The sequence below is a fragment of the Harpia harpyja genome, chromosome 10, assembly GCF_026419915.1.
Source record: "Harpia harpyja isolate bHarHar1 chromosome 10, bHarHar1 primary haplotype, whole genome shotgun sequence".
Classification (NCBI taxonomy): Eukaryota; Metazoa; Chordata; class Aves; order Accipitriformes; family Accipitridae; genus Harpia; species Harpia harpyja.
This window is the reverse complement of record NC_068949.1, coordinates 42,720,757-42,748,384: the sequence shown is the minus strand read 5'-3', so window position 1 is coordinate 42,748,384 and position 27,628 is coordinate 42,720,757. Positions and strand designations below refer to the sequence as shown.

The 27,628-nt window shown below is 40.3% G+C and overlaps 1 protein-coding gene across 2 annotated transcripts; it reads right to left on the bottom strand.

Annotated features, from left to right (window-relative positions):
• Positions 1–6,704: 6,704 nt before the first annotated feature.
• Positions 6,705–27,287, bottom strand: ABRAXAS2 (abraxas 2, BRISC complex subunit). 2 transcript variants are annotated; one of them, XM_052799313.1, is made up of 9 exons: positions 27,150–27,287; positions 25,940–26,030; positions 22,862–22,898; positions 20,215–20,281; positions 17,431–17,621; positions 16,735–16,854; positions 15,986–16,070; positions 13,777–13,891; positions 6,705–8,939 (listed from the first exon to the last, which is right to left on the bottom strand). In XM_052799313.1, exons 1-9 carry the CDS (start codon positions 27,219–27,221, stop codon positions 8,473–8,475), a joined length of 1,245 nt encoding a protein of 414 aa, XP_052655273.1. In that variant the 5' UTR covers positions 27,222–27,287; the 3' UTR covers positions 6,705–8,472. The 2 variants fall into 2 exon arrangements, with proteins under 2 accessions (XP_052655273.1, XP_052655275.1); XM_052799315.1 differs by lacking the exons at positions 20,215–20,281; positions 22,862–22,898; positions 25,940–26,030 and having other exon boundaries at positions 27,150–27,263.
• Positions 27,288–27,628: the final 341 nt, after the last annotated feature.

Sequence of the window (27,628 nt, the reverse complement as noted above, 5' to 3'; positions counted from 1 at the left end):
ATTTTTATTTCCCAGGGAAAGGCACCGGGGTCAGTCTAGCTGGGTTAAGATCCTTTCAACGTACGAACGCCAACAACTCACCTGGATGTGGACAATTAGCAACCACATATAAACGGCAGAGCGAGAGCCACCCCCTCAGCCACCTCCACCGAGGAGCCAAGCGATTGACCAGGAGTAGGAGTCGGTGACAAACCTGCTGCTAAAGTAACAGCCTTAATCCCACCAAAGTGCCTGGATTAGGCATTTATAAGGATAACTGGCACATCCCTCTCTCCGTTCTACTGGTGCTACTCCAGTGGGATGAGGAGGGCGAGGGCTGTGCAGGTGGAGGAGGTGGGCACCCTGCGGGAGCTCCGTCCCCCAGTCCCTCTCGTCAGGCTAATCTCATTTTCTGTTCGGGGAGTTATTGCATGGCACTTGGAAGTTTGAGGCAGGATCTAGGATTACAAGAGCCAGAGGTCTTCCTTGCTTCAGGTGAGGTGGAGTAGTATTCTCCCTCCTCTCCCTAAATTTTGATAATCTTTTTTGTATAGAGGAGACAGTTTCCATTTTGCAGCTGCGACACTGTATCGGTGCAACAGTCTTCTATACTGCGTTCTTTGTTAAAATAACTCCCTGTGGTTTCCCTGGGCTCCTTGCATTACCCAAGTGACCTCAGCAGCAGGGATATTGCATTTCTTGTGTTCTGAGAGTGTATGAGGTCCATCACGGATGCAACGTGCAACCGAGCATTTCCAATATTAGAGGAAAATGAGTGACCTGCACAGCGGCACTTTCTGAAACAAAGGCCTGAGGAGTCTACTGTTATAAAGACAGACAGGGAAAATGTCTTAAATTCAAGCAACAATTATAGTTCTTACCTAAACGAGAGGTACAGATGGCTTAGTTGGGAGGCACAGGCAGGTTCATCACCATCCTGCCGCGTAGGGGTCGGCAAAAGACAGCCGCCAGTAGTAATGCGGCTTCTCCACCACGGGCAGATGTCAAAACTTTTCTCTGATTGCTTGTACAGCGTTTGAGACCCTTAGGTGGAAGGGCAATATTGGAAACGATGTCCCCAGCATGTTAGGAAGTACAATGCAAAAGACAGGCTGTAAGGAGAGAACGTGGGAGAACTCACCCAGTGTTCAATTAGTGGCTCGGGAATCAAGACTCCCACCTTCAGCTTCGCGGCTGATGCACACCGGTACTTGTCGAAAGTTCAGCTTTCCGTTCTTTCAAGTGTTCAGGCTGTATTAAATTTAACATCACTACGTTAAGAGTTATTATTAGCAAGTGACAGCTAGTTTAATATACTCAAAATCAGCAAAGCATTAATCTTTCTGCACACCAAAGCTTTGTATTATTTCTCTGGCGTGACAGCCAGCAAGAGAACAGTCCAGACCTGCAAGGGCTTGGAGAAATTAAGGGGTGAGAGGTTTGATTGCCAGCTGGGATCTGGTCCAAAATAAAAGCTTATGTCAGTTTACTGCTGGTTGAAACTGGGGGGTCACGATCTTGCTCATGCCCCACTTTCTGGATGTTCAACAAGCAGTTGGGTTTGGGTTCCCATCTTACATTCCCACTCCTCTGAGGTCTCCCCCAAACTGGGCTGCCTTGTCTCTGAACTGCCCATCTCCCCTGTGGTTCCTAGGTGACTCTTTACACTCCTGCATTTCCAAACAAAGATCACAGCAAAACCTGAACAGTGTTCAGTAAATCACTGTATACAGCTTATCCCCTCTCTGTCTTCACCAACTCCTGGAAACTTTTGGGGTCCAACTGGTGCTCTAAGCAACCAGAATCCTTTCTCCTCCACACCTGCATACTCTCGCCTTTGTGCTTTGGCAGCCTCTTCAAACTGATAGTGAGGAAAAAAAGAAAAATAATATTTCCTAATCTAGCCTTCCAGCCTACTCTAGACAGATCTCCCTGGTAGGTGAGGAAAGATCTCAAAATTATACACTGCTTCTTAATCCACAGCATGCTTAGGGAAATACATTTGGGCTGGAAGCTTTCTGTCCAAAGATAGTCAATTCGATCATCAACATTGAATAACTTTCTATTCTCTGCAGGAATCTTGCCTTTCAGCTGAGAGGCTATATAGCATCCAAGGGCCATGACAACCACATTGTGGGATACAGATGACAGTAATAACTAGCCTGCCAAAATCCCATGGTAAATGAGAAAATGGTGTTCACAGAAGGCAAACCCACAACAGATACTTGTTTCCTAATTCATGGCCAGCACAGAGACAAAGCTATGCTTGGGAAGTTACCTGTCTTCATACCTCGAGGTGTCACAGGTGGAGGATGCTGGTTTTGCCTTTCCCTGGTAGTAGACTGGAGTCTGAGAAGAGTCACACTGGTGTCGGTTTGCCCAACACCAGGAAAAACACTACAGCTGCCCAAGAGCAAGTCCAAAACCAACATCACCAGTCCAAATGCTTTCACTGGCCATTTGTATGGATTTTAACAAAATAAAAGTCCTAAAAACCCCAAACCCAACTATAGCTAACACCAAACATCAGAGTTATCCTCAGATCTGACAGATTTATAAAGCAATTGCTTAAGAGATAAATGTACATTTTCTCTAAATGTTTGCGCTTCACATTGAGCACGACGTGTCCAGACAACCTCACGGTGATGCACCCCATGTTGGAGGAGTAAATTCGAACCTCTCTACAGGCTCTACACTTAAGACAAAAACTAGCTGAATAGCAAGCAGTGCCTTTGGTGCTGCCTTTCAACCAGGAACTCTTGCTGCTCAGACTAGAAAGTTACAGCCACAGCATGAGTGATACAATTCTGTTTAATGAACTTTTTCCATGAGTCTTGAATAAGAACATCTTATTTAAGAAGGCTCCATTTATGGGTAAAATTAGCTATTCCTTATTACTACTACAGACCACCAATGACCTCTGCTCACAGCTTTGAGATGGCAGCTATAGCAGCCTCCGGCTCTTGAAAATGTGTTAGAAATCACAAACTGGCACAAAAAATTTGTTGGAATAATTGCTGTGGTAGAAATTGGCCTTCTGAAGGGAAGACCCTTAGCAGTACTATTTTTCCTCCCTTGGAAAAAAAAACAAACATCTGCCCAAACAAAAATGCTGAGCAGGAAAATAACTCTGGTAAAAGCTTAAAAACAAAAAAATTGCTTATAATGGAAGAATTTCAAAACACCTGTATGTTTCTTCTATTACTGACTTGTCTCTTGAGGATTTTCAGATTTTTCTTTCCTAACACCTTCTCCAATAAAGCCAGAGGAAATAAATACATGGTAGACAAATCCACACGAGGGAAATGACCAAGTATTCTCCTTGGTAACAGGTGAATACCGAGCCCTGGTGCCAGCAGAGCCACCCAGCACGTCTTGTGCACCACGGGGCCTCGGCAGAGACGGAGATAATTAATGCAAAACCCCACAGCGACCTGCGAGTGCCGCAGGAGCAGCAGCTTTCCTGGCCTCGGTGGCCTCGAGCTCCTTCTGCAGAGCGCAGCGGGAATCCTTTTCCTAATAAGCCTAGAAAAAGCAATAAAGTATTTTCTTTTTGCTGGACAATGCCTAGGGAAAAGACAAGCAGCTGCAAGTTAACATCTTGTTTAAAGGTCAGAAAGAGGAAAAACCTACTTTCCTAGATTTCCACTGGCACACAGCCTACTGCAGGATTTAATCCTGTCCCACCTGGATCTGGTATTAGGTGCCAAGAGTCAAGATTGCGATGAGTCCCTTCCTCCACGAAGGTAACTCATACCGATTCGGCTGACCTGCTTTAACATCCATCTTTACTTGCAGGACTATGCCTCGGGAAGTTGAACCCGAAATTCTCTCAAAACAAGGAGGAGGTTGAGCTCCTAATGCACACTTTCCCGAAGCTATAGCTCTTGTAAAGTGAGCTCTCCTAACCTCTGCTCTCTCTGCCTGCGGAGTGCAGGATTCGCTCCCTTCAGCAGCGTAACAGAGAAGCAGGCTTACCCCCACCGACCCACAGACTGTGGATTTGCTCTCCAAGGGGACTGGTAAGTGCTCCTGGCCATTCCGGAAAGGCAATCTGTGTTCAGAAGGATTCAGAGGCTTTGGACGTCATTAAAGTAAAATTACCATCAGATGTATGGGAAAGTGTAGAAGTTTAGCTTTAAGAAAAAAAAGCCCAGAAAGTTATTTCATCTGAAACCAACTGTACAAGAATGAGAGCAGTGAAAGAGCTTGCAAGTTTAGCAAGGCAACTATATACCAGCCCGCTATGACATGCTTGAAGTACGAAGATTAGCAGCCGCTCCTGGTATGAAGGTGCAAGGACCATCCTTAGGTTGTTCTAGATCCAGGTAGGAAACAAAGGTCTTTGTGTCCAGGGTCTATGAAAAAGCACTGTCATCTTAAAAGCACTGGCCTAAACTGGCAGACCTTAGGCACAAGCTACACGCTAAACCAGGCTCTTGGGCTGGGCAGGACACACGTGCCAATTGCTAGGTGATCATAGGGAAGGGAGCAGAATGAACCCGGCTCCGAAGCAGGAGCTGCCCCGTCTCCAGGCTGAGCCATCGTTTCCTCCAGACTCTGGGCTGCCATTCCCAACTCGGTAAAATCTGAGCATCACAGCCTGGTTTCCTAATAACTGCGAGATTTTTCACCAGTTCTAGCCCCTCTGTCCCTCATGAACACTGATGAGCCCCCCTCTCCCCAATTTTGTTTGAAGCTGGTAAGTACAAGAGACAGCCCTCTCTGCTTCCACCAGTGGGAATAACACAAGCTGTTCCCAGCGAGGATTCTGCAGGTATTTTTGTTCACAGCAAGGGAATCTCTCCCTTTTTCTCCTACTAGCAACTTCAGCTAAGGTGCTGCTATACAATAGAAGGTTATTTGCAGGTAAGCAAGAGTGAAGAGGAAGAGAACACAGCAGTCAACAATCTGAAGAAATGTTCTTACACATTGTCAGATGAGGTGTGAAACCTGAAGCAGGCGAGAGCTTTGCAGGAGTCCTTCCAAGGTGACAAATGCAAATTCGAGCAATGCCATGTCAGGGTCCCTGTCTTTTCTAACCGCAGGCTGGGACAGGTGTCCAAGTGTCCAAACCCTCTAATTAAGCTTCTGTTTTCTTCCTAGATCTGTAAGCTATAGAAGTGAGCAGTATAAAGGCATATGTACATGCAAATACACACACAAGTGGAAGTCCATATGCTGGAGAAACGTGTATGTGAAACCACCATAATTTTATATACCAAGAGAAAGCCGGGGAAGATTCTTCTCAGAGGAAGCCAGAGAGATCAACACCTTCCAAGCTGATCTATAGACTGCTCGTAGGCAACCACGAAGAACCAAGCAAAGCAAGTCTACTATCAAAAGGCTTAGAATAAGCCTTGCCGGTGTCTGCAGCACTGAAAAAAGCAGTTACAGACTGACAAATCAAAGAGACAGACAAGCACTGACCAAGCACAAAGGCATACCCTTTCACGTAAGACGACCCATAGAAACAGTAAGGAAAGCACCAACTGGCCCAGCAGATGTACTCATTTGCAGAGGTTCACCTGCAAACAAAAATACCACGACCGCGCACCCTCTACGCCTAGAGGATTTCTCTCCCGCAGTAATTATAAGCGGGGAGCGGTGGTTATGACAGAAGATGCTGTTGTCAGTTTGACCTGAAGTAATATTGATTTCTTTAAATGCTGTCTACTGCTATAATCAAACGTATTAAGTCTAAATAAAAGGTGCTAAACAACAGAATATGAAGCATACTGATCTGATACTAGTTATCTTAAGTATAGTCTGAAGCATCTCTCCACTTAACAGGAAATCTCATCAGTCTTCCCTTGCTTATCTCATTTTGCTGCTACACGAAACAATAGTGGCTTCCCTTTAAATTTTAACTCAGGACAGGTCAGAGCCAGTGAAATGTCCCTAAGTAGTTAGGAGATGTAGGAAATAAAAGGAAATTTGGAAATAAAGGAAACAGCAGTTCTAGCTTTCCCACAACGGAAGAAAATATTTCATTGTACCAGAGAAACTACAGGATTTTGAACTAACAGGCACAGATGCCAGTTTTTAGTGGCTTTTCTTCAATGCTGCCTACCTGTCAGTGAGTGGACATCGCTACAGGTCTTGGTGCTGGGTTTTGTGCTCCTGAGAATCACCAAAAAAACCTCTTCATGAGTCAGATGTGGAAACCTGGTACTTCATGGGTATAAAGTTCTGGTTTTCTTTATGATTAAAGCTGCTCCCTATTGCCTTCAGATGGATCACAACCCAACACCATTATGTTTAACAGAACTGTAATGAAAACTGCAAAGTCCATTCACATGTATTTTTACCAGAATATTATCTGAATAAAAAAAACCTAAATAAAAACCACCCTTTGATCTTACGAGTAAAGAGTTACAGTAAATGAAGGTACCTGCAGATAGGCACTGGCTGGAGGGCATGATTACATACTCATTCCACCTCCAATCAACTACATGTGATATGTAAAACCAAGTAGAACTTAAGACAATTTTTGTTATTAAAAGATTCCAGAACTCAAGGATCTTTGCCTCAACATAATCACAAGAATGCGTGGCAGGTATGTAATACGCAGGGTATAGTGCTACCCTCTCCCCCTTCCATCAAAAGCCCCTCTTAGTCCTACAAACGGACTAGCTTTAACAAATCATCAATTTTGAGCTGTATTTCTGTATTCTGGTCAGTTATTTCACTGACATGGAACCTGACAAATATTAAAATATAAGTTACAGGATTAAATAAGATTTTATTGTCACATTTAACTGCTTCGTCAGAGATGTACATTTTGCAGGTTTCTGTGCGGAATAAAAATAAAAACGGTAGTTGCCATCTTGTCAATTCTGATTTCGACATACACACATCTGTACCACCTGAACCACAGGTGCTTGTAGACAGCCAGCGATAAAACCAGAGCAAGTTCTCTGTTAAGTGGATTGCAACACTCAAAGACAAAATGCATCAAGTTAAGGCTAATGAGAATAATGTAAAATAGTTAAAACAGACCACTAAATGTTTAAAGGTGGAAACACTCAATAGAAGAGTGGCAATTTTAACATCTCATTTTCTCCAAAGTCATTTTGCTTAATTTAGTACAGGTAAGGAGAGGCTAATGAACAGACTTTTGCCTACATATACAATACATACCGAAATTTTAGTCTTTTGTAAATCCGATATATTTAAACTTTTAAGCGACTGCTTTGTTCTTCTGGGTGTAAACCAAAGAAGTGGTTATTCACACCTCAAAGTGATAAATGCTTAAGATAACCTCATCTTAAAACGTGTATTTTCTCATTTACAGATCAGGGATAAAGTCCAATAATACAAACTTCTTAGTGGCACAATTTCACATATTTTGGGCAACGTTAGCATACAAGCAGTATTTAAATAAAAGTAAGTGCATCCAAACATGAATTCTCTAAATATACCACACTTCATTTACCCAAACGGCAATTTTCTGACAAAAGCTGTAATTCAAATTAAAATAACCATTTACACATTTCACCCAGAGGAAAGGAGGTAATAAACCCAGGGGACTCTCCAAACAATCTTCTCCTACTCTATCCCCTATTTATTACATAAAATAACTCATCTAGAAGCGTAAATCCAATATTCAGATGCAAATAAAACGCAAGAAGCAGTCTCTGATGTTTGTAATTTGCAGACTCCAAAGTCCAATCACGATGGAATTTACTACTTCTGTCAGTCATTTACTCCTGTATGTGCACTCTGTATTTATGCTAAAATAACAAATGAGACAATAAATGAGGCTAGTGTGGCATAAAGTCATTGTAAACCCAGCGAAACCAGAATAATTATATTTATGACATTCATTTGGATGATTTACCAGTCATCCCACCCACCCCACCCCCTTTACAGAAAAAAAGGCAACCATCATTTTAAGTGATACACACATTCTGCTAGTAAAAAAAGTTGAAACAAACCCCTTCTCTGTTAAAAGAGCATGCCGATAGAAGAAGGTAGACCACATCTGTTCCAATCAGGCTTCTCAGAATTATCAAAATTTCTTTGCTTGCAAAGGCCAATTTGGCTTATCATAGAAAGCTATTTTGAAGGCGACTGATACATTTATTCCCTTTCAAAAATTAAAATTCAAGGCATGATAGTGCAAGAGGTAAGTTTTGATTTGAGAACATTATTTGTAGACTAACTGTGCTTAGTTACTACATCCCAATTTATTGTCTTAAAGAAAATACGGCAACAAAAGCTACAAGATCTCTAGAAATTTCATTTTGCCTACATTTACCAGTACATCCATGAACCTCATCAGTATTAGTACAACTTGATTATCCTAATGATTCCATTATAAAACTTGCAAAATGTATCACAAGGTGAATAAACCATCTAGTGCAAGTCTTCTACATTTTGTGTGCACAGTAATCCTGTGTAGTTCATTTCCTCCAGGTTAAATCCCCAAAATCTCTCTGTAACAATTATGAAAAAAACAGTGTCATGTGGATTTTTTTCCCCCCCTTATCAAATCTGAGAAGTTTGAGTGTTCCTAGAATCACCATCAGGATGTGCTGAAGGTCTTGAATCCCTTGTCTGTGAGTATTCACTGTCAGATGACTCCGTAGGTTCAAGCAAGTTTTCATAATCACTGTCTTCTGATTCGTCAACATTGTCACCAACTGCTCTTTGGGAAGATGGCATGGATGCTCCATTACCAGAATATTTCAATCCTGCATTTGTGGAAACATAACTGGAAGAACCTACTGCTTGAGGTCGAGGCATAAAAACATTACTTTCTAGGAGACCGTGACCGACAGTACTTTCTTGACTGGTTGCACTGAAATCGGAATACGGAGGGGGAGGATCAGAGACATCTGAATCTTCAAGCGTGCAGCCTTCCACAGCAAATCCAGTGTAGGACATTCGTGGAACAAACATAGGTTCCAAGTTATCTGTTGGCATTTGCCTGCTTAAAATTGCTTGCTGCATTCCTACAAAAGCAAAGAACATCAGTGTACTTAATGCTTACTTTGCAATATGCTTTATATAACCTAGCTGTAACATACCACACCCACCCAGCCCTTCGCTGTTCTCTCTTCTTTCTTTCTGGTTGTTGTTAAATGTTCATCCCTGGCATTGCTTTCAAACTCCAGCACTGGATCTCTTCCTCTCAGTCTCCACTACTCACCTTTGGCAATTCTGATTTTCGTATTGATGACTATATAAGACACTATCCCTAACCATCGTGTCAAATCTTGCTTATTACTACATCCTACTCTCTGAGCTTGACAAAGAATATCTTCCCTAAATTTAGCTGTGCATCCATGAAACGCATCAGTGTTGGCACAACTTGATTATCCTAGTGATCCCATTTAAAAAACAAAAAGTGTCAAAAAGCAAATAAAATAACTGCAAGTGTGCCACATTTTTATGTGCAGTCATCCTGCACAGTTCATTTCCTCCAGTTTAAGTCCCCTAAAAACACAGCTGCAGGAAGTTTCCATAACCTGTTGTTCTTTCCACCTCATCTTCTCTCTGTATTCCTCTGTTCCTTCTCAGATCAAAAAGTAGCTATGCTAGGGCTCATCATGCCTGCTCGCCTCCACCGAGGTCTTACTCAGTACTGAAAGCTGGACTCACTTTTGATCAGACCATAATCAGCTTCTACTGTTGATATTACATCTTAAAAATCATACTCCTGTACTTTCTCTTACAATGCCTCTTGTGCTAGGGGACAATCTCATGAACACCAAAGAAGTCACCTTGTCTTCTTCCCTCAAATTATTATTTTAAAAACTTTCCCTCCCAATGCCTGTGATTAGCCTAGCGGGCCAAGACCGTGTATCATGCTCACCTTCTGCTAGCCAAAACATCTGTACTCATATGATATCTCATATTTAGATTGCTAACTAGCTAGCTGAGCAAGAAGCATCTTTTGAACTTGTGTTTCTATATCCCTAGCACAGCGATCCACAATCAGGGCTCTTGCACTAGTGTAACACTGGTAAGGTATGTTCTTCACTGTCCCTGGAAAAGTCGGACACAATCACTGAAATCTGTTCCCTATGAAAAGCCATATGTAATGGGTAAAACCACCAGTTCCACATTTTGACTTTTATTTAAGTAACTGTACAGTTAGACAGTTGCTATAAATAAATTTGTCCACTAAGGACAGGGTCACTTTCCAATCCATGTGGTTTTAACAATCAAAGCAAGACCAAAAGCCACAGATATGTCTTGCCTTTAAGGATTTCACAACATCTCCATGTTTCATAATGAATAGACAATAACATAAGCACTATGAGGATTAAAAAAAAAAAAAAAAATAGCTGAAGAGCTGGTTAAAGAACAATTACAACGGTTATCAGTCACATTGGAAAGATGCATCAAGATGAAGCTCCCGCAGCTCTGCACTGGAACTATACTCACATTAGCAACCTAAATGATGGAATTTAATCAGCACATGCTTATTAAAATTACAGATGGTACTACGCTAGTAATAGCTGCAAGTATAACAGAGTATCAGAACTGGAATTTGAAAGTGATCTTAATGAGGTGATTTGGAAAATAATTTAAGGAAGACATGCACAGGAATAATGAACTGCACAAACTGCAAAATGAGGAAGTTACATCCTTCTGCAGAAAAGAAACACAGGTTTACTGTTGATTTATATGTAAACTATAAATATCAACATGCATTAAGTGTGCTCAGCTGTTGAGAAATAGGTAAGTATTATTTCAGTATGTACTGTAATGGTTAAGACTACAACTGGAATACTATATCTAATTTTGAACACCACACTTTAAGAAACAGGGAAAAACTGGAGAAACTCTACAAAAGAAAAGGACTCATTAGAGCTCTAGATATCATGACCTAAGAGGAAATACTGCAGTATCTAGGATAATTAGAGAAAACTGAGGAAACAGTTTCAGTCTTCAAATGTACGTAAGAGGCTGCTCTGGAAAGGTAAGCAGAAAGCTTAAATTACAGTAGCATACATTAGACATGAGGAAAAACTTCCTTGCAGGAAGGTTTGTTAAGCACTGGGAGAGACTTCAGTTTTCAACTGGTTTCTAACTCGTTATTAGCCTCCAAACATCTGCCAGAATTGACACCCAGTATATGTAAAGCTGCCTTGCAGCTAGGTGACAGACAAAATGGTATCAGCTCTACTTACTGTAATGCCATGCTTCTGGAAAAAGCAAAAATCAAGGCTGAAGAGTTCCTTTAATCAAGTTAAGATATCTCTTCAGTAATAAAAAAAGAGCATATTCCCTCAAGCGGCTACGTAACAGCACTCCATTTTTGGTCCACAGTACAAGAACTGCAGTAGGAGATTTCCTGGCATCTGGGAAGTGCCCAGCACTCACTATACCCTAGAACATGCTACTACATGTACAAAATTATTTCAGTGATCTGGCAAGTAAAGTCTCAACTGACTTTTATGCTAGAGTGTTAAAATCATAACCTGTTAAACAAAAATTTGTAGGAATAACAAGCTTTCACACACTACCGCAGGAATTTGAATCAAATGCTCCCTTTTCCTCCAGCTCAGAGGATGATTAACTGGAACATTTAACTCACTAAAACCAAGGAAATTCTCCTGATATTGAGAAAGTGAGAGAACAGAAGGCCAGCTTCAGTATTTAGCTACTCGCATCTAAAAATATTGCAGAGATACAAGCTGCATGTTTTCTTGTTTCAGCCCTCTCACATGATTATCTGCTCTGGCATAAATTTTCAGTCCAGCATTTGCATCTCACTGGTAGTATCTAGAGGCTAGCACCGACTGTTTTCCTCCTCCTCCCCCACCTTTTGCCATATGGGCTGGGATCAGCTCCAGTCACACTAAATACCCATCTCTACTTCTTGCTAGCTTGCGTAGTAGCAGTTCCCTGGCTGTTTCATCTACAGCCAAGCAGGAAACAGCAGTGACTCATGCCACTTCCATCTTTCAAATGGTCTGTGGCCAATGCTGGCTCTTTACCTTATCTTTGAGGTTCAGAGAAGGAAGAACCTGGGCTGACAGATCAAACTTTGCTCTAAAATGCTCACGTGGTAACAGTACCTTGCTGCCTGGAGAAAATAAAAATATCCAGTCATAGCAGCAGAGGGGCCTATTGCACAGTTTAGGGTGTTAACCCATCTAAGCCACCTTTGAGTCTCAGACACAGCTTTAGATAACAAGATACACAAATAATAAAAAACATCTTGTAGCTAAAATTACAAAATTTAGTTATTTGCTTACCATTTCAAAACATGGGAAAAAAGGCAATGTTTCCTGAAATACGTGATTTGCTTATTAATTTTTTTTTTTTTTAAATATTGCTTTCCATTTGCCTATTCTGTGCTCCTACTCTCTACCTTCAGTCTTCCCTTACGCTCACAAATTAGATCAGCAATGTCTTCTTGGAAAGGTCCAGGCTTTTCACGAAACCTACCTACTGCTAAGCAAAAGTCTCCTGAAGCCACATTCAATTTTTAGGAAGGAGAGACAGTGTGGCAACCAGCCAAGTATGCTCACACAATAGATCTCACCAATTCAGAAAATTAAGGAGCAGCAAAAAAAATCAACATACACCTATTAATGGCTTTCCCCACCAGTCCTAAATACATACTACGAAAACTTATACTATCAATACAGAATGCAGAACCAACCCTAATAAAAACATGGATTTTTAATGGGACTTATTTGCACCATGGATGCTTAAACCCAATCAACTCGATACTAATACAGGTTTTCAAAACACAGCAGAAGTATAATTTCTGCGTTCAGAGCTTCACTAGAAAGAGAAGACTCTCATGCTTGCATTGCCTTGAATAAATCAAAGAATTACCTGATTCAGCTTCCCCCAAAATGAATCCCCCCAACGCACTGCAAGAAGGACAATATTTCAGTCGTTTCATGGATTTGAAACTAATACAGATTGAAATTCCTATCAGTGATGATATGGTACTTGAAATAGGTAGGCAAATCCCAATAATATTCTGCATTTAAATAGTTTCTTCCACTTTCTAGCAGGTACTCCTGAAGATAGGAATGACTTCAAAATGGACTTTGGGAAGATTTACTTCAACATTGAGAAGTGGCGGTTCAATGCTAATCATGTTCACCACTAAGTCAGCAAATAATGCAAAAAATGCTGACTAAATTAGGATTCAGTAACTATGAAGTGGGAGAGGAGGATAAAAATGCTGATGGTCTCCCCTAAATCAGTGTTGAAAAACCTGATACATCCACTAAAAGCTACAAGGACAAAAATCATCTAGACAACACTTCAGATGATCTACAACGACATTCATCACTTCAGCACTCATTTTCCTTCACCCAATTTGTCTGGTGTTCAGTAATATAACTGGGGATAGGGCTGGGGAGTGGGAAAGGGAACAATGATTTCAAAAACCATTGATAGCTACTGGCCTGTAAACACAGTACCCTGTTTCTACGTAATACTTCAGAAGGAATCTCTCCAGTGTTTAGATTTTCTTTTTCCATTCCTGGCTTTGCTCCACTTTTCCTTTCCTACAACAAATCTTTTCCTGTGTTATTTCCAGAACTGACTTTGTCGTTCTTTCTCCACAGCTTTGCCTCTCTCCTATGTTTAAAGTTTGCTAACATTGGATGACTCCTACAGAAATATCTGCAGTACACATACTTTCACAGTTCAGGTATTATTCAATGGAAATCCTTCATATACCCTTCCCAATATGATTTTTTTTTTTTCTTTTGCTATGAGCTATCAGCAATACGACTCAAAATAATACCAGAAAACATTTTGTTCTTACAGCATCTGTTTCTGAAACAAAAGAATTAAAAGGCAACTTACTTATTTCTTGTTCTTTTTCATTTTTCTTTTGTGCGATTTGCCTTTTTAACTTGTTTACATCAGCTTGAAAAGATTCAACAACACGTTCACTTTTTTCTACATCTATACATACTGCCTAGGAGAAAAACATAAGATATGCTAAGATTTTGCAAAAACACATGAAAGACTTTCATAACAACATTAACAAAGCTACTACCAGACAAGAAGCCGTTAAAAGCACAAAACTAAGAGCAGGAGTTAACTATATCAGAGCATAATATTCAACCTGAAGATCCTTTTCTTTACTGGCTGTTGCCACTTGCCAACTGCTGCATGATAGGAAAAGCATTTCCAGATAATCCGTCATTACAGAACCATTTCTAATAAGATCCAAAGTTAGTTCTTCCTAGTTAGTGGAAGAGATCTGACTTTTTTTTTTTTATATACACTGTTGTTAGCACAATAATGATACTATAGCAACACGATTTTAAAATGTAGCATAAAGGGGCATACTTTTTGTACTATACCAAATTTGAACTGGGGTATGAAACAGTTGACTTGAGACAACTGTTCCAAGCTGATGTCCTAACTGATACCTCTATTAAATAAACAAGACCCATGGATTTTTCAAGAAGATTCTTCTATCCTGGTTAGGAAATGAATGTGAAATTTCCACAGAAGGATCCAAGTTTAACAGCAGTTCTGGATAATATTGATTTCTTTTTTAATCTAACCATGTTATACTGGATATTGTTTACTTCTTCAGAAATTAAGTATTGGTCATTATCATTAAACATGATCAGTTCTGAAGAATACACAATTCCAAAAGCACTGATGAGTCTTAAACAGTAAGTCACTAGCCATTTACTGTTTCTTCTCCAAAAGGTTACTATTAGCAATCTTACCTACAGAGTTGAAAAACGTTAACTGTGCTTTCAGCCCAAACCATTCTACGATTCTATGTCTAATTTTTAGAAATTTATAAAGTTTAAACCCTCCCCTCCCAACTAAATGGTGCATAATGCAAATACATGCGTGTCAGCTGCTTTACGAGAAAACTTATTTCCAGTCCTGTAACATTCTCTGTGAAACAGCCACTTTAAAGATAAAAGTTCCTCAAGTCAGCTAACACCCAAGTTACTTTTAAGCTCTGTAAACAATGTACAGCAGCATGATTTACACGGTGAAATATAACACAGTCACAGTTTTTACAGGTAGGAAGACAACTCCCTGATGACGTTACATTTTCCATTTTTCCAGACACTAATTCAAACAACAGCAAGAGCACGAAAGGATATATGCGCTCTTGGCAAAAACAGCGTTACAGAATAACACCATTAGCTAATGGGATAGACCTCTGAAAATAGATTTTCATGTCTCAAGTCGGCATGAAAGCTGTCTGCCTTCTCGTTGAGAGTTACCCACCTTACAAGGCAGGTTAGAAAGCAGCAACTTCCACCGAGAAATAGTAGTTCTCCTGTGCAAGCAGGGTCAGGGAATGGTTGGAGCGATTACTGCCTTGTTCTCTGCTACACCTGCCAACTAGCAAAGCTAAGCTAGAGCAGAGACACAAATCCCTCCAGGGCAGACGTAAGGGGAAAGCCTGGAAATAAGCTGTGACTACAGCACAATTAGCAGATGTGTGTGCTCCTGAGGCAGCACAGCTATGCTGCTCTTCACATAGGACAAGCTGTGAATTGACAAGCTTACATTTAGTAGATTTGACACTCAAGGCACTTTCAGATGCTTTGCCACATTTGGAGCAGGATTCACTCATGCTCTACACAAAACATTCACAAGTTTTAACTAACAGATGGAGCTCTTTGCTGCACGCTACATACCAAGAGCCAGGAGTAATTTTTAAACTCACACAGGCAAGCCTTTAAACCTGTGCAAATCCCTACAGCCTTCAGCAAGGCTTTTCTTCAACGCATACACTTAAAAATAGCTAATGTCTCCCAGAAATCACTAAGCATTAAATCATTCTTACTTGCAAAAGAGAAAGAATTGATGATATTCATACCAACCACTTTTACAGCATCCAGTGCAAATGCACACATTAAACAGAAACTGACACATTTCATTATTAAAGTCAGACTTATTTTCCCACAGTTCATGATAAATTGTTTACAAGCTCTAAAGATCTCCATCTCCTCCACTTCTGGTTTAACCAAAGGACAAACAAAAGATGCCACATACGTACTGACCAGTATTAAGTAAAGGAAGTTACCTGTACTTTTTCCTGAAGTGCATTATAAACCTGATATATAGCCCTGATGTCCTTCATCACTCCATCTTTGTCAAAAAAATCAGTACTAAAAAAAAAAAAGCAGAAATCATTAGTAAGAAAAGACAACATAAGTTTCTAGCTTATGCTGCCTTTGAATTGCTGTTAAGCAGTCTATCACTGTATTTCTAAAATGTATTTCATTTTATATTGCTAAAAAAATACCATACTCTCAAGAACCAAAATTTGGACAGCAGCATATTCAATACCAAAATTCCTTCTGGAACAATAAAGTCCCATTTAAATGAGGTTAAACTTGTGCAGAAATCTTTAAGCTTGTATAATTTCACTGTTAACAGTCAGAAGAGCTACTTTACAGCATTTAATTAAAATTACTTAAGAACAACAACAAGACTTCAACACTTCCAAGTCAGAGTTCAAGTTTTAAATCAAGCTTGCACACAGAATTCCTTGGGGGGCGGTGGGTGGAAATCAAGTAAGAAACTTCCAGCCAGAAGGCCTACAGCACCAACTGGCCATACCAACTCCGCTTTTCTGATTAGTGCACCGAGTCCCTCTTTGTGCTTCTAAAAGATTCAGATCTAAGCACGAAAAAAAGCGCACTAGGAACTGATCACTCTCCTCCAGAACTAGTTTTTTCCTGCTTGAAACGCGTATTTGTAGTATTCTTTGGAAGGTACAGAACACAAAGCTTGATGACTGTACTTCATTTGCAAAGGAAAAATCCTTACCCGTGTTCCTTAATAACTTTGGCATAATTCTGAGAAGTATTTGGCACTGAAGAAACTTTGTATTCCTGTTGACTAGTGTTGCCTAGATTAGGAATAGTAAGTGACACCCTTTGATTATACCTGTAAAGAAAGTTTAGAAAGACTTCTTAATTCTTATTCAAAAGATATTTACAATAGCCTTGATATTATCCGATCTCTGATGATCACAACTTATCTAATTTTAAAGCTTCTGCATTAGGTTTATTATAAAAGCTGCTAAATATTAGAAGTTGTGTTCAAAATAAACGCATGATCAAAAACTCCCTTGAGAGGGGCCTACCTCTATACCTCTTAGAACCCTTTAATTGTGCATTCAAACTAGCACAGATACAAGAAGTGTGAAGCTACATTCAGGTCTATTATAAGAAACATGGTACTGACATCTGATTTCTCTTAAAATTTTTTTTCTTTTGTTGTCTGAAGATTATAAGACTGAAAAGAACTTTTGCTCACCCCAAAACTTTAATTTATAAATTACATGCACAGAAAAAAAAAAAGCTGTCTTCACTAACAATTGTACACCAAGACATCATTTGACAAACACAAAGCCTTCTTTACATGTAATTGTACAAACTTCAAAAGAGTTTAGAGTATAAAGAATAGCAGTAAGAAGAAGAACAAAAAATGAGGACTGTTTCATATACAGAGATTGCTTACCTTCGGTTTGGTCTAAAAAGCACATATTCTAAAGCATGTGTTGAGTTATTTGCAGTGGAAATGAAGCTGAAGAGAAGGAAGACAAGATCAGGCACTCCAAGAATGTGTGTCAGCTGTTTATGAATGATGTGCTCTCTATATGACATTTGCTGCTGAGTGTTTCTCCTAAATCTGTACCATCCAATAACGTTCTGTAACCAAAATACATCAGAAAGAAACGAAGTATCAACTGAGAGATACAGATTTACCTTCTGATAAATAAAGTTGCTAAAACTGTGGTATCACATGAATTAGCTAATGGCTTTATTACAACAAAATCAGACTGAATTACTAGAGGCTTGCACCTATTGAATAACCTGTAACAAGTGACATCCTGTTACAATGCCTATTGCTCAACCTTATTGTGCTACAAACACCTGTGTGTCCTCAGCGGCATTCAAGATCCCATTTCCAATATACTTCAATTGTTTAATTTTAGCAACAAACCTTGGAGCATCTTCAAATTATTAGACTTGAGCTGTTGTCAAACATAGCAGATGTGGGTTTTCTTTAGCCTAAATATTTCAACTGCCTATTCACTTGTATTAATTTGTGAGACACTTCCAGTCCTTCAAACATATTTGCAAATTCGTGTCTGTTCATGAGACATATGGGACTAATCTGTCGCGTACAACAATAAAAGTGTCTCATGTATTGCATTGTGAAAAGATTCGTATGATAAGACCCATTCTAATTAAATTATTATTTTGAATATAACATGCATTAAACTCCTTTACTTTATGTAGACTAACATTCAAGAGATTAATGAAAAAGGACACATCATTAACAATGTGGTTTAGGAAGCGTCCCAGGAATAGGCACTATCATGTGGTGATGCATTAAGACTGGATGTATATATACAGTGGAATTGAGCAGATTCTACATATTAAACAATATGACTCCTGTGTTAAATAAAAAAATTAGAAGTACTGTTTTTAACTTTTTATAGTACATCTGTACAATTACTTAGTCTGAAGGTAATAATGTGCTTAGTTTGCTAACAAAAGAGAATACAAGACTGTCTTCCTTCCCAGACAGCAGTATTTCTTTCTTTTTTGACATTATGACAATTAATGTCATTAAATCTGTGGTGCTTTAGTCACATGATGCTTGCAAGTTTTCACGTCTCCAGTTTTGCCTGCTTTCTCACCACAGATAATGCATCTTGCCAGAGTCTCCTTGCAAGGTTGGTCCTAACAAAGTAAAATTCAACTGAAAACTAGTGGGACACAAACATTTTTTTGATTATGTTTTTTGCCTTGTCTCCTGAAGGGGAACTCCACCTGCTTTGCAGTGTTCTAGAGTAGAGTTATGGGGTTACAGAATTAAGGATCTGAGACTGGAAACTCACTCCATAATCAGCATAAAGATGTACGTGTCTGTATGTACAAATATGCACACAAAGCCCCTACATACTTGGCATAAATACATTAGTACAGACAGAGGAGTTTATTCTGAGAGCATTTGCTGGAAGAAACAGACAAGAAAAAAGCACTATAATCATCGGTGTTGCAGAAGTCGCACAGATTTAGGACTTGCTTCCCTAAAGATCCCTCCTCAGTGTAAGCCTTGTCTGTAAGCAAAAGCCCACAGTCCAGGTAGGTAAACAGAAAAGACTGCAAATTCAATTGCTAATTAGGCAACTGTCATCACACACTTTGCATAATGATGATCAAGTCACACAGTAGGCATTCTTACTCAGACTAGTGAAAGTTACACTTGAGTCACCTGTAGAGGACAGAAATCCCAAAAGCCCAACAGGTCACGCCTTGACAGTTAGCTCCGCTACTAGTGAAACACAACCAGCAGTACTACAAGCAGCTGGAATGACACTGGTTTCCTGGTGCTTTGTAAAAATAAGTCAAACAAGGAAAAAGGTCTCGTTTTAACCACCTCTACCTTGTACTAGCTCTGGTGCTAACCAGACCTCGTGAGTCAAAGTCACATATTAGTGATGCTTTTCTGCTAGGTCTAACAAGGTCCACAGTTGCCACGAATTGAACCATGCAAGTCAGCCACCATCGTCTTGCCAGAGCAAGATGACTGGTGGATTCACTTCACTACATAAGGAACCACACCTTCAACTCAGCTCTTTGATGGACCAGTTTATGAGAATTTCTGAATCAATGACTCAATAATTAGAAAGACAGTGCACAAGTATGGAATGAGACAAAACATTGAAAAAAGGTTTGACTTCTCCAAATAACTACTAAAATTTATTCTTCTTAATACTAGTTGTGCTACTAACATATGCGTGACGTAAAGCTGTGACAACATCTGACATAACTGATAGAACAGTTTTTCCAGTTTAAAACTGACAGTGCAAAAATTGCAATTACAAGCCTATATCATTACAACCCTTTTAAATTAACTCTTTAAAACAGATTTTCAGATCAGCTACATTTTTGTTGGTTTCAGCAGCAGAGTACACAATCTTTATGTTACATGTTTAGCTCGGAAATTTGAGTGAGTTAATACTAGCCCTTCACTTTTGGAGACCTAAACTTAAATCCTTTGCATCCTTTCCATTTTCTAGGAAATTTAGACATTGCCCCCAATTTAACCCAAGTACCACAAATCCACCAACTTCTGTACAGGACAAGCCTTGGGTCAAAACAAACCATCAGATTTGTGAACGAAAATATTGCTTCTAGTTAACTACCTTTGTTTGTTTGTTTTCCAAAACCGCTCTTTCTAATTATAGGCTCTAATGACTAGAACAGGAGGAAAAGATAGAAAACTTACTTTTCTTCGGTCTTTAAGAATCCTGTCCAAACTCTCCTCATTAACCTTGCCTGCATAGTCATAAAAGCTTGAACCAAAAAGGAAGAGAGAAAGGTAGGTACACAGTTTACACACACACATTATACATAAAGTAAATAATTTATACTTTGACTGTTCTTTGAATAGATGGCATTCCAGACATTACAAAGCAACTTCTACAGTTTTACCTTTATCAGCATAGGTCAGTATTCACACCACCTGCTTAGGATATCCAACTCGGGTGCTGTATAGAGCACAGTTAGAAGCCGAGGTTTGACTGCACAGCTAATAGCCAGAGGCAGTTGCTTACAGAGGAAGGTGCAGAGCATTTAAATTAGATGCAGAAGACTAGCTGGTGCAAAAACTCTAACCACTTTTAAACCACTAGTAATGAAATACAAGATGCCGATAATTATTAGTTTTAAAATGCTTTCATTGCACACATTAGTTTGATGCCTAGTATTTCACTGGAAGCCCCTACAACAAGAGGTATGTACATGAACGGACTGTGTAATTTTATTTTGACCAGCATTCTGTAAAACTCTGCTTTGATAGTAAGAGGCCCACCTGCCAAAGAAGAAAGGAGAGCAGGGCTGTTTTACATGCAACCACAAATCAGTTTCTTGAGCTCCAGTCCTGCAATTAGACTCACATGACTGGACCCTTGCAACCAACACAGTTATATTGAGGTCAGCAAGAATCCGAAGTACCATGGTCTTCCCATATGGCTCTGCTTACAGAACTGAGGCCCAAACCCTGACATGTTGTTATTTTGAGGACACGACAGATTTAAGAATTTATAAATCTATCTACACAGACAGGTTTATAAATTCAAGTAGATCACACTTCATGATAAAAGGAAAACCATTTGAAAATAGATTCCTCCTTGACTTACCTGCCAAGTCCTTAGTCTCTTTCAAGAGCTGATATCACTAACGCTTAAAGCAGTGCAGGAGAACACTCTGTTTTAGAGGTCTATGATCTCAACTCTTGTGTGTGGTGGTAAAAAAAACACAACAGAAAATCCTGAGCTCAGTACTTGGCTGGTAAATAAGGGTGGAAATAAAATTTGTTTCAAGATGCAAGTTACTGTGAATATTAAGACTACAACTAATTACTTATTTGAGATACTACATAATATTTGCATAATCTTTTCAATTCATGTTCACAATATTTGTACATTCTTGTAAGTAGTGGATATCCAATTATTTCTCTTCCTATGCTTTACAAGAATAATTTTCTTACGGGATGAGCAACTAGTACATAATGAAACACCTTAATTTGAAAACTGCACAGAGGGAGAAATCAGTCCTTTTAAAATCCTTGCTTCTTATTCAGATCCCATGTGTTGGTAAAGGCACTGGAACCAAGACTGCTATACGCAACATCAGCAGTGCCAGCTTACAAGAATACAGAGTGGATGAGCTATAGGCCTCCTCAGACTGGCTACACTTAAGTCAAAAGGATAAGGTAGAATGCCCCCAAATCAGCATCTGCTACAACTAATGAACAGAGAAACCAACAGCACAGTCTGGTACTGATAAAAGCTATATAGCTGTGAGAGTTTCTCCTGTGCTCTGAAGTAAATAAATCATCAGTTTTCTTGTGCAGAAAGCATGCAGTGAAATACAGACTTCTTCCCCTTCCTCCATCAGCTCAGTTACTAACAACCAATTTCTTGAGTGGGGAGAAACAGTAAACGTGATCGGTTTTGATATGCACTGCACAAAGCATCACTAGGAACCAGAAAGAGTCTACTAGACACTGGGATATTATTTTGATGTGTAGAGTCTCTAGCATTTAAATCACTGGGTTAAGAGTACCCTACTCTCTGTAATTATCTGATAGCAAATAATAGACTGCAGCTTTTCTCTGTAATGCAACCAATGTCAATCATAATGTCTAAGGTACTGTGTCTTCTTAATTGGCTGGAAATCTCTAAATAAAGACAAGAGGAGATTAATAGGGAATTCCTTCTAAAAAGAGTTTCCAGACAGCAATTTAGAAGACATCACTGTATAAAAAGTGAAGACTATAGAGAAAAGCTACATGTAACTAGATGGAAGCTGCTAAATAGAATATATTAGACCTATATTTAATTTAAATACTGGAGTACAGGAGATCAGAAGGTGAAAAAAAACCAGTAAGCTGAAAGTTTCAGAATAATTAGTTAGTGCAAGTCAGTACAACTAACTAGAAAACAACTTGTTAACCCAGCAAGCTACTAAGGTTAGGGCACACAAGGTGTTCTGTGACCCACCAGGCCCAAGCAGAGCTAACCTAAGACTACAATAACTTAAATTGGTTTTGACATTCATCCTAATTATCAGAGTGATATTATTTGATCTGACTGCTATCCTACCTCCACTAACTACACGAGGTGGAAATTCAGAGAGAGAGAAATAAGTCTGTACTAGCTACCTCAGCACCCTTTCTCACCTAAGGTAAGTGCTACTAAAACTGTAAACTCATACTTTCATTGTCATGGTTGGTGCCATTTACATGTACTTCTGTAATATCATCACATGAGCAAACAATGGTAGGTACATTTGAAATGCTAATATATTTCAGTGAGCTACCTATTTTTATAATCTGCAGCCAACATAAGAAGACAACAGAAAATGCTTACCTAAAGAGTTTTGAACAAGGCTCATGGTTATGGATTTCTGCAACAACAAACAAACAAAAAAAAAGGAAACATATGTCCAACTGCTCAAGGTAAAGAGAAATTAGTGGCATATCTTGCATGAACTTTCCACATCACAGCTACTGAGCAAATAAACATTTGTGTCAGACCACACACTGCCCTTAATATCTCAACAACACTTGATGACACAGCACCATACCCAGAAAACTAGCTTCTCTTTCTAATCTGCCATTTTACAGAGGAAAATATTTTAACAATAAGCAAGACATACACTTGCTCAGATACACACAGATATATCTAAGCCTCAAATACACACTTTTGATACTATCTTATAGTTGTAACCTCCTGACAAAGGCATTTATGATTTTTTTTTTCTTTTTGATACACCTTTCCACAACATTTTACTTGCATTCATATACACTGCTTATTACAGCAGCAATGAATAAAAAAAGGGATGGGGAAAGAAATCACCGAAATGTTACACATTAGAATATTTTAAAAGGCAAGGCAAATAGAATCTCTAATGAGAAAAGGGGTTAAATGGCACTCCAAAATGGTTAACTGAAATTTATAATTCTGTTATATGAATTATTAAAAAGTCACAGCAGTATTTTTTTCCATTGAAGAGGTTGTAATAAATGCTAAGATGTTTATTTCAGCAGCAAAGGTTATAACGTGTCAGTAATCTCAGAGAAGAGCGAGACAAGAGCAAAATTACAATCTACATTGTCTCTCTAACACCAAGCACGACTTACTTTTTTGTAGTTAGTACTTCTTTAAAGTACTCTCCTTTACTCCGACTTTTTACCAAATACAGCTTGTCATTTATTCATATTATTATACCTTGATCACATAACTTTTGTCTGAAACTGTATGTGCTCAGACTGAATAGCACTTATGTAGCAATAATATCTCAAACTCCTATATTAGAACCCCACCGGAGTGTTTAGCAACAACTTTGTTTAGACTCTTCCTTCCTGGAGAGTGACTCACCACCTGCTGTTCTGAAAGTCACAGGCTGCTCATGACTGCAATCTCAGCAGAGTCAGAATCAAATCACAGTTCCCAAGAACAACAGACTACACACATTAGCATCTCAGCATATTTAGCCACTATCAAAACAAGGCCCTGAACATCCATGGCAGGCGTACTGACTGAGAAACCATACATTTTCACTGGCAAGAACTCACGATGTTCCTGCTAGTTACTGACTTTCTTTATTTGGAATTGTTTAAAAGTGTATCGACCCCGTATTTTCACACTGGCATACAGAAATCTGTGGAAACGATCTGCTAAACAAAGCCAGCAAGCGTAATTATTCCAGCTTAGACCCACTCCTTCCAGCAAATATATTGACTACGACTGAGAATACATACTTGATTCTCAGGTTATTACGTTGCTACGCAGACGTGTTGTCTTTTGAAAAACAGGAAGCGACAAGCCTACTGCTCAGAAGACACGAAGCAGCCATCATTCTAAATTTAAGTTTTACACATCGACTTATTTTATATATATATATATAGTACATATACTATATACACATATATACTCAAACACCACCACTAAGCTTTGAGACAGCAGGCATGCAAGAATGTTAAATTAAAACTCATCTGTGACAACAGTGCCACAAAACTGTCAATCTCAGTTCATGCGTTGAACTAGGAGTTCAAGAGTTAATGTCGATGAATAAATATTGAAGTAAAAAAAAAAAAATCCAGAAGATCTCTAGGGGTGGGTAATTTCCCTTTTCAGAAAATAACTGTAACCAAGAATGTGACAGAAGAGTTATCTAAAAAGGGAGTAATTTTTAACACCACAAACACTTGGCTTATGCAACCACGCTGAGGCTGCAGTTGGTGACATTACTGTATTACACTGTCAACAATAACTAAGATCAGTCACCACTGAATAGTAATGTCTAGTTTTGTCTGAACAGACATAGCTATCAGCTGCCTTCCTTTATACAGTACTTTGACACACACAAAATATCCTATGCCTTTATTTTTTGTAATTTAGCTTGATTAATTAATTGTAATTAATTGACACTTCACACAGTCAATTTATCACCCGTGTTTCCTTAGGAATAACTGCAACAGGAAACTACCTAACCTTCTGGATTCTTGTATACACAACCATCACTACTTTAAGGTGGCAAGTATCTTAAGATGTAACATAATACAATCCACACTTTCACAGATCATTAGTTCTGTATCGGAGTAACATTTGAGAGTCAATCGCAATATGTTTGTGTATTAGTTAAGCTTTATGCAGACCCTGCTATATTATCTGGAATCAGATCCACAAAGCCAGGTACGTACACATTCGGGTTTTTAAAGAAGGTTTAGATGCATTTTAACATCAGGTTATATATATATGTAAACAAAAAAGGTGTTTTCTTTCAGGGGTTTCCTATTTTTTATAAACCATAGAGCTAAAAAAATGCAACAGCCTCTCACTCATGTATAAAAATATCTACTTCAGCCAACAACACTTGATCTTAGACCTGCTTTCACTTTTCACAACACCACCACATCAGCTGTACAGTCCTTGTGCTTATCAATAAAGTAAACTGTTTGACAAACATTCCTTGGCAAATCTTGCTGTGACAGTTTATGATGTCATCAACTACCAGCCATCCACCCAAACCCTCTACTGGAAATTTGCCCCCTTTCAGTATTAGTAAATCAAGCAATGCATTTATTTTATTTTATTTTGAGCGCGTGCTTGTATGTAGGCAACCATATCAAGCAGGAAATGCCCTGCAGGACCCAAAGGCAAATAAATAATTTCTCCATCATGAAATGCAGATAAATGTCTTCAACAAACGATCTTTTCTCCACAAAGGGAGATGCATAAAACCCCCCATATCTAGCAAAGGACTGTTTCCTTTCCCAACATCTCAACCACGAACACACAAATACTGTAGTAAATGAGATTCTGAAAGACTAGAATGCCTTGTGCTGGTCTCACAAGTGAAGTAATTCTTACTGAATTGTTGTACTGAAAACTGAAGAACTGAACAGTGCTTCTTTCACAATTACTCAAAGTTCTATTACTTACCAATCACTTGTAGAAATTCAGTGTTGCTGATCTGTGAATCACTAATGCTAAAGGTCTCTTCTTGTCTCACCTCTCCTAGCAGAAATCCTTCCTATAATTTTAAAGAGAAAAAAAAAAAAAGACTAAAAATAGAAAAAACCCACTACACAGTCATTTACCATAACTTTCTGGCATTAAGTGGAAGAATTAAACCAAAGATTTAGTTTGAAATACATATCTGAGCTGCAGTAGGTGTATAACATGCCCTTCGGTTTAGAGACCGATTTTCTGATTTACCAACACCTTTCCACAACACTACAGGAATAGGTTGTCCAAAACCAATATTCCACCAAAAGCTTCCATAGGTAACACACAACTGATACAAGGCAAACACAGATTACGTAAAGGAGCGCTCTGCCTCCAGTCCCAGCTACGCAGGCAGAGGGTGGATGAGGAGGAGCACTGCTCGGCTCCTTCGAAGCAATGGGGAAGTGGAGTTTACATCTGCAGAGGCTTTCTCAAAACTTACATATGGAGGTTGGGCTGCACCTTGAACAATACCAGGGATCATAACACTCAGAAGGCAACTAACTTAAAGTCATCTTTGATCCTCCATCCCCGCCCAACAGGAGGAAGGAGAATAAGTGGGCATCAGGCGCTTTTGGCACAAGCACTGAAACGGCGGTGCGTCGTTGCCTGGTGCAGAGATAAGGGAGCAAGCTCAGACTAGAAGTTTCTCAGCAAAACATCGGGATTTAGAAACGCCCCGGTTCCGCGTTGCGACCGGCGCTGGAAAGCCAGCGCTACCGCAACGTACACGCACACTCACGCAGCTTTTCCACACGCGTTTTCTCGCCCACAACCCATCTCCCGAGTGCCACACGAGAACCCCACGCCGGTGGGGGACAGCCCCCGGCGCCCCACGTCCAGCCCAGCCATTCCCCAGACTGGCAGGGCGGCCGAGGGTCTGCAAGTCACCCCCCCACACACACACACACCCACCCCCCGCCGAGCCGGGACCCGGCGGCACCCCACGGCCACCCCTGCCGCCGAGGAGCACCTCCATCTCGCCGGTAGAAGCCGAGCGAGGCCGCTACCCCCGGCCGGGACCCGACCGGCGGCGACGGGGCCCGGCCCGGCCCGCTGCTCGGGGAGGGAAGCGAGCCCTACAACCCGAGAGAAGCCTCGCCTCGCCTCACCGCGCCGGGAGGCGGCGGTCCCGGGTACCTACGTGGTCGGCGCTGCTGTTGGCGCTGTAGTAGCAGACGGAACTGAACGTGTAGCCCGAGATGGAAGCCGCCATGATGGGAGACCACCGCCGCCGCCGCCGCGCCCCACAAGCCACCGCGAGGGCCCGCGGCCCCGCCCACTTCCGCCAGAGGCGCCCGCGTGGGGGCTTCTGGGAAATGTAGTCCCGTCCCACACAGGGACAAGGCCGCCATTCCGGGCTGCTGAGGCGGCGGGGGGAAAGGCCGAGACCCAGCTCCATGGGGCAGGGAGAGAGCTGGGCCGTTTGGGCCGGGCCCTGCGGCCTCCTGGCAGGCTGCGCTGGGTGCCCTTCACCCGAGCCTGGCGCCTGCCGTGCCCCTGGGCTTGCGGCGGGATGTGCACCCAAGCGCCGGCGGGCCGGTGAGCGTTTGCTCGCTGAGAGGAGCGAGCATGTCCAGGCGACGAGTCGTTTGCCAAACCAGTGAGATTGCAGGAGGCAGT

What these genes read in the sequence shown, in the direction of transcription:
- ABRAXAS2 (XM_052799313.1), bottom strand. Translation starts at nt 27,221, where the DNA reads ATGGCGGCTTCCATCTCGGGCTACACGTTCAGTTCCGTCTGCTACTAC. An exon ending in TTCTTAAAGACCGAAGAAAA is followed by an intron (nt 17,622 to 20,214) that starts GTAAGTTTTCTA and finishes TTTTGGTTACAG; the next exon opens with AACGTTATTGGATGGTACAG. An exon ending in CACTTCAGGAAAAAGTACAG is followed by an intron (nt 13,892 to 15,985) that starts GTAACTTCCTTT and finishes TTTTTCTCCTAG; the next exon opens with GCAGTATGTATAGATGTAGA.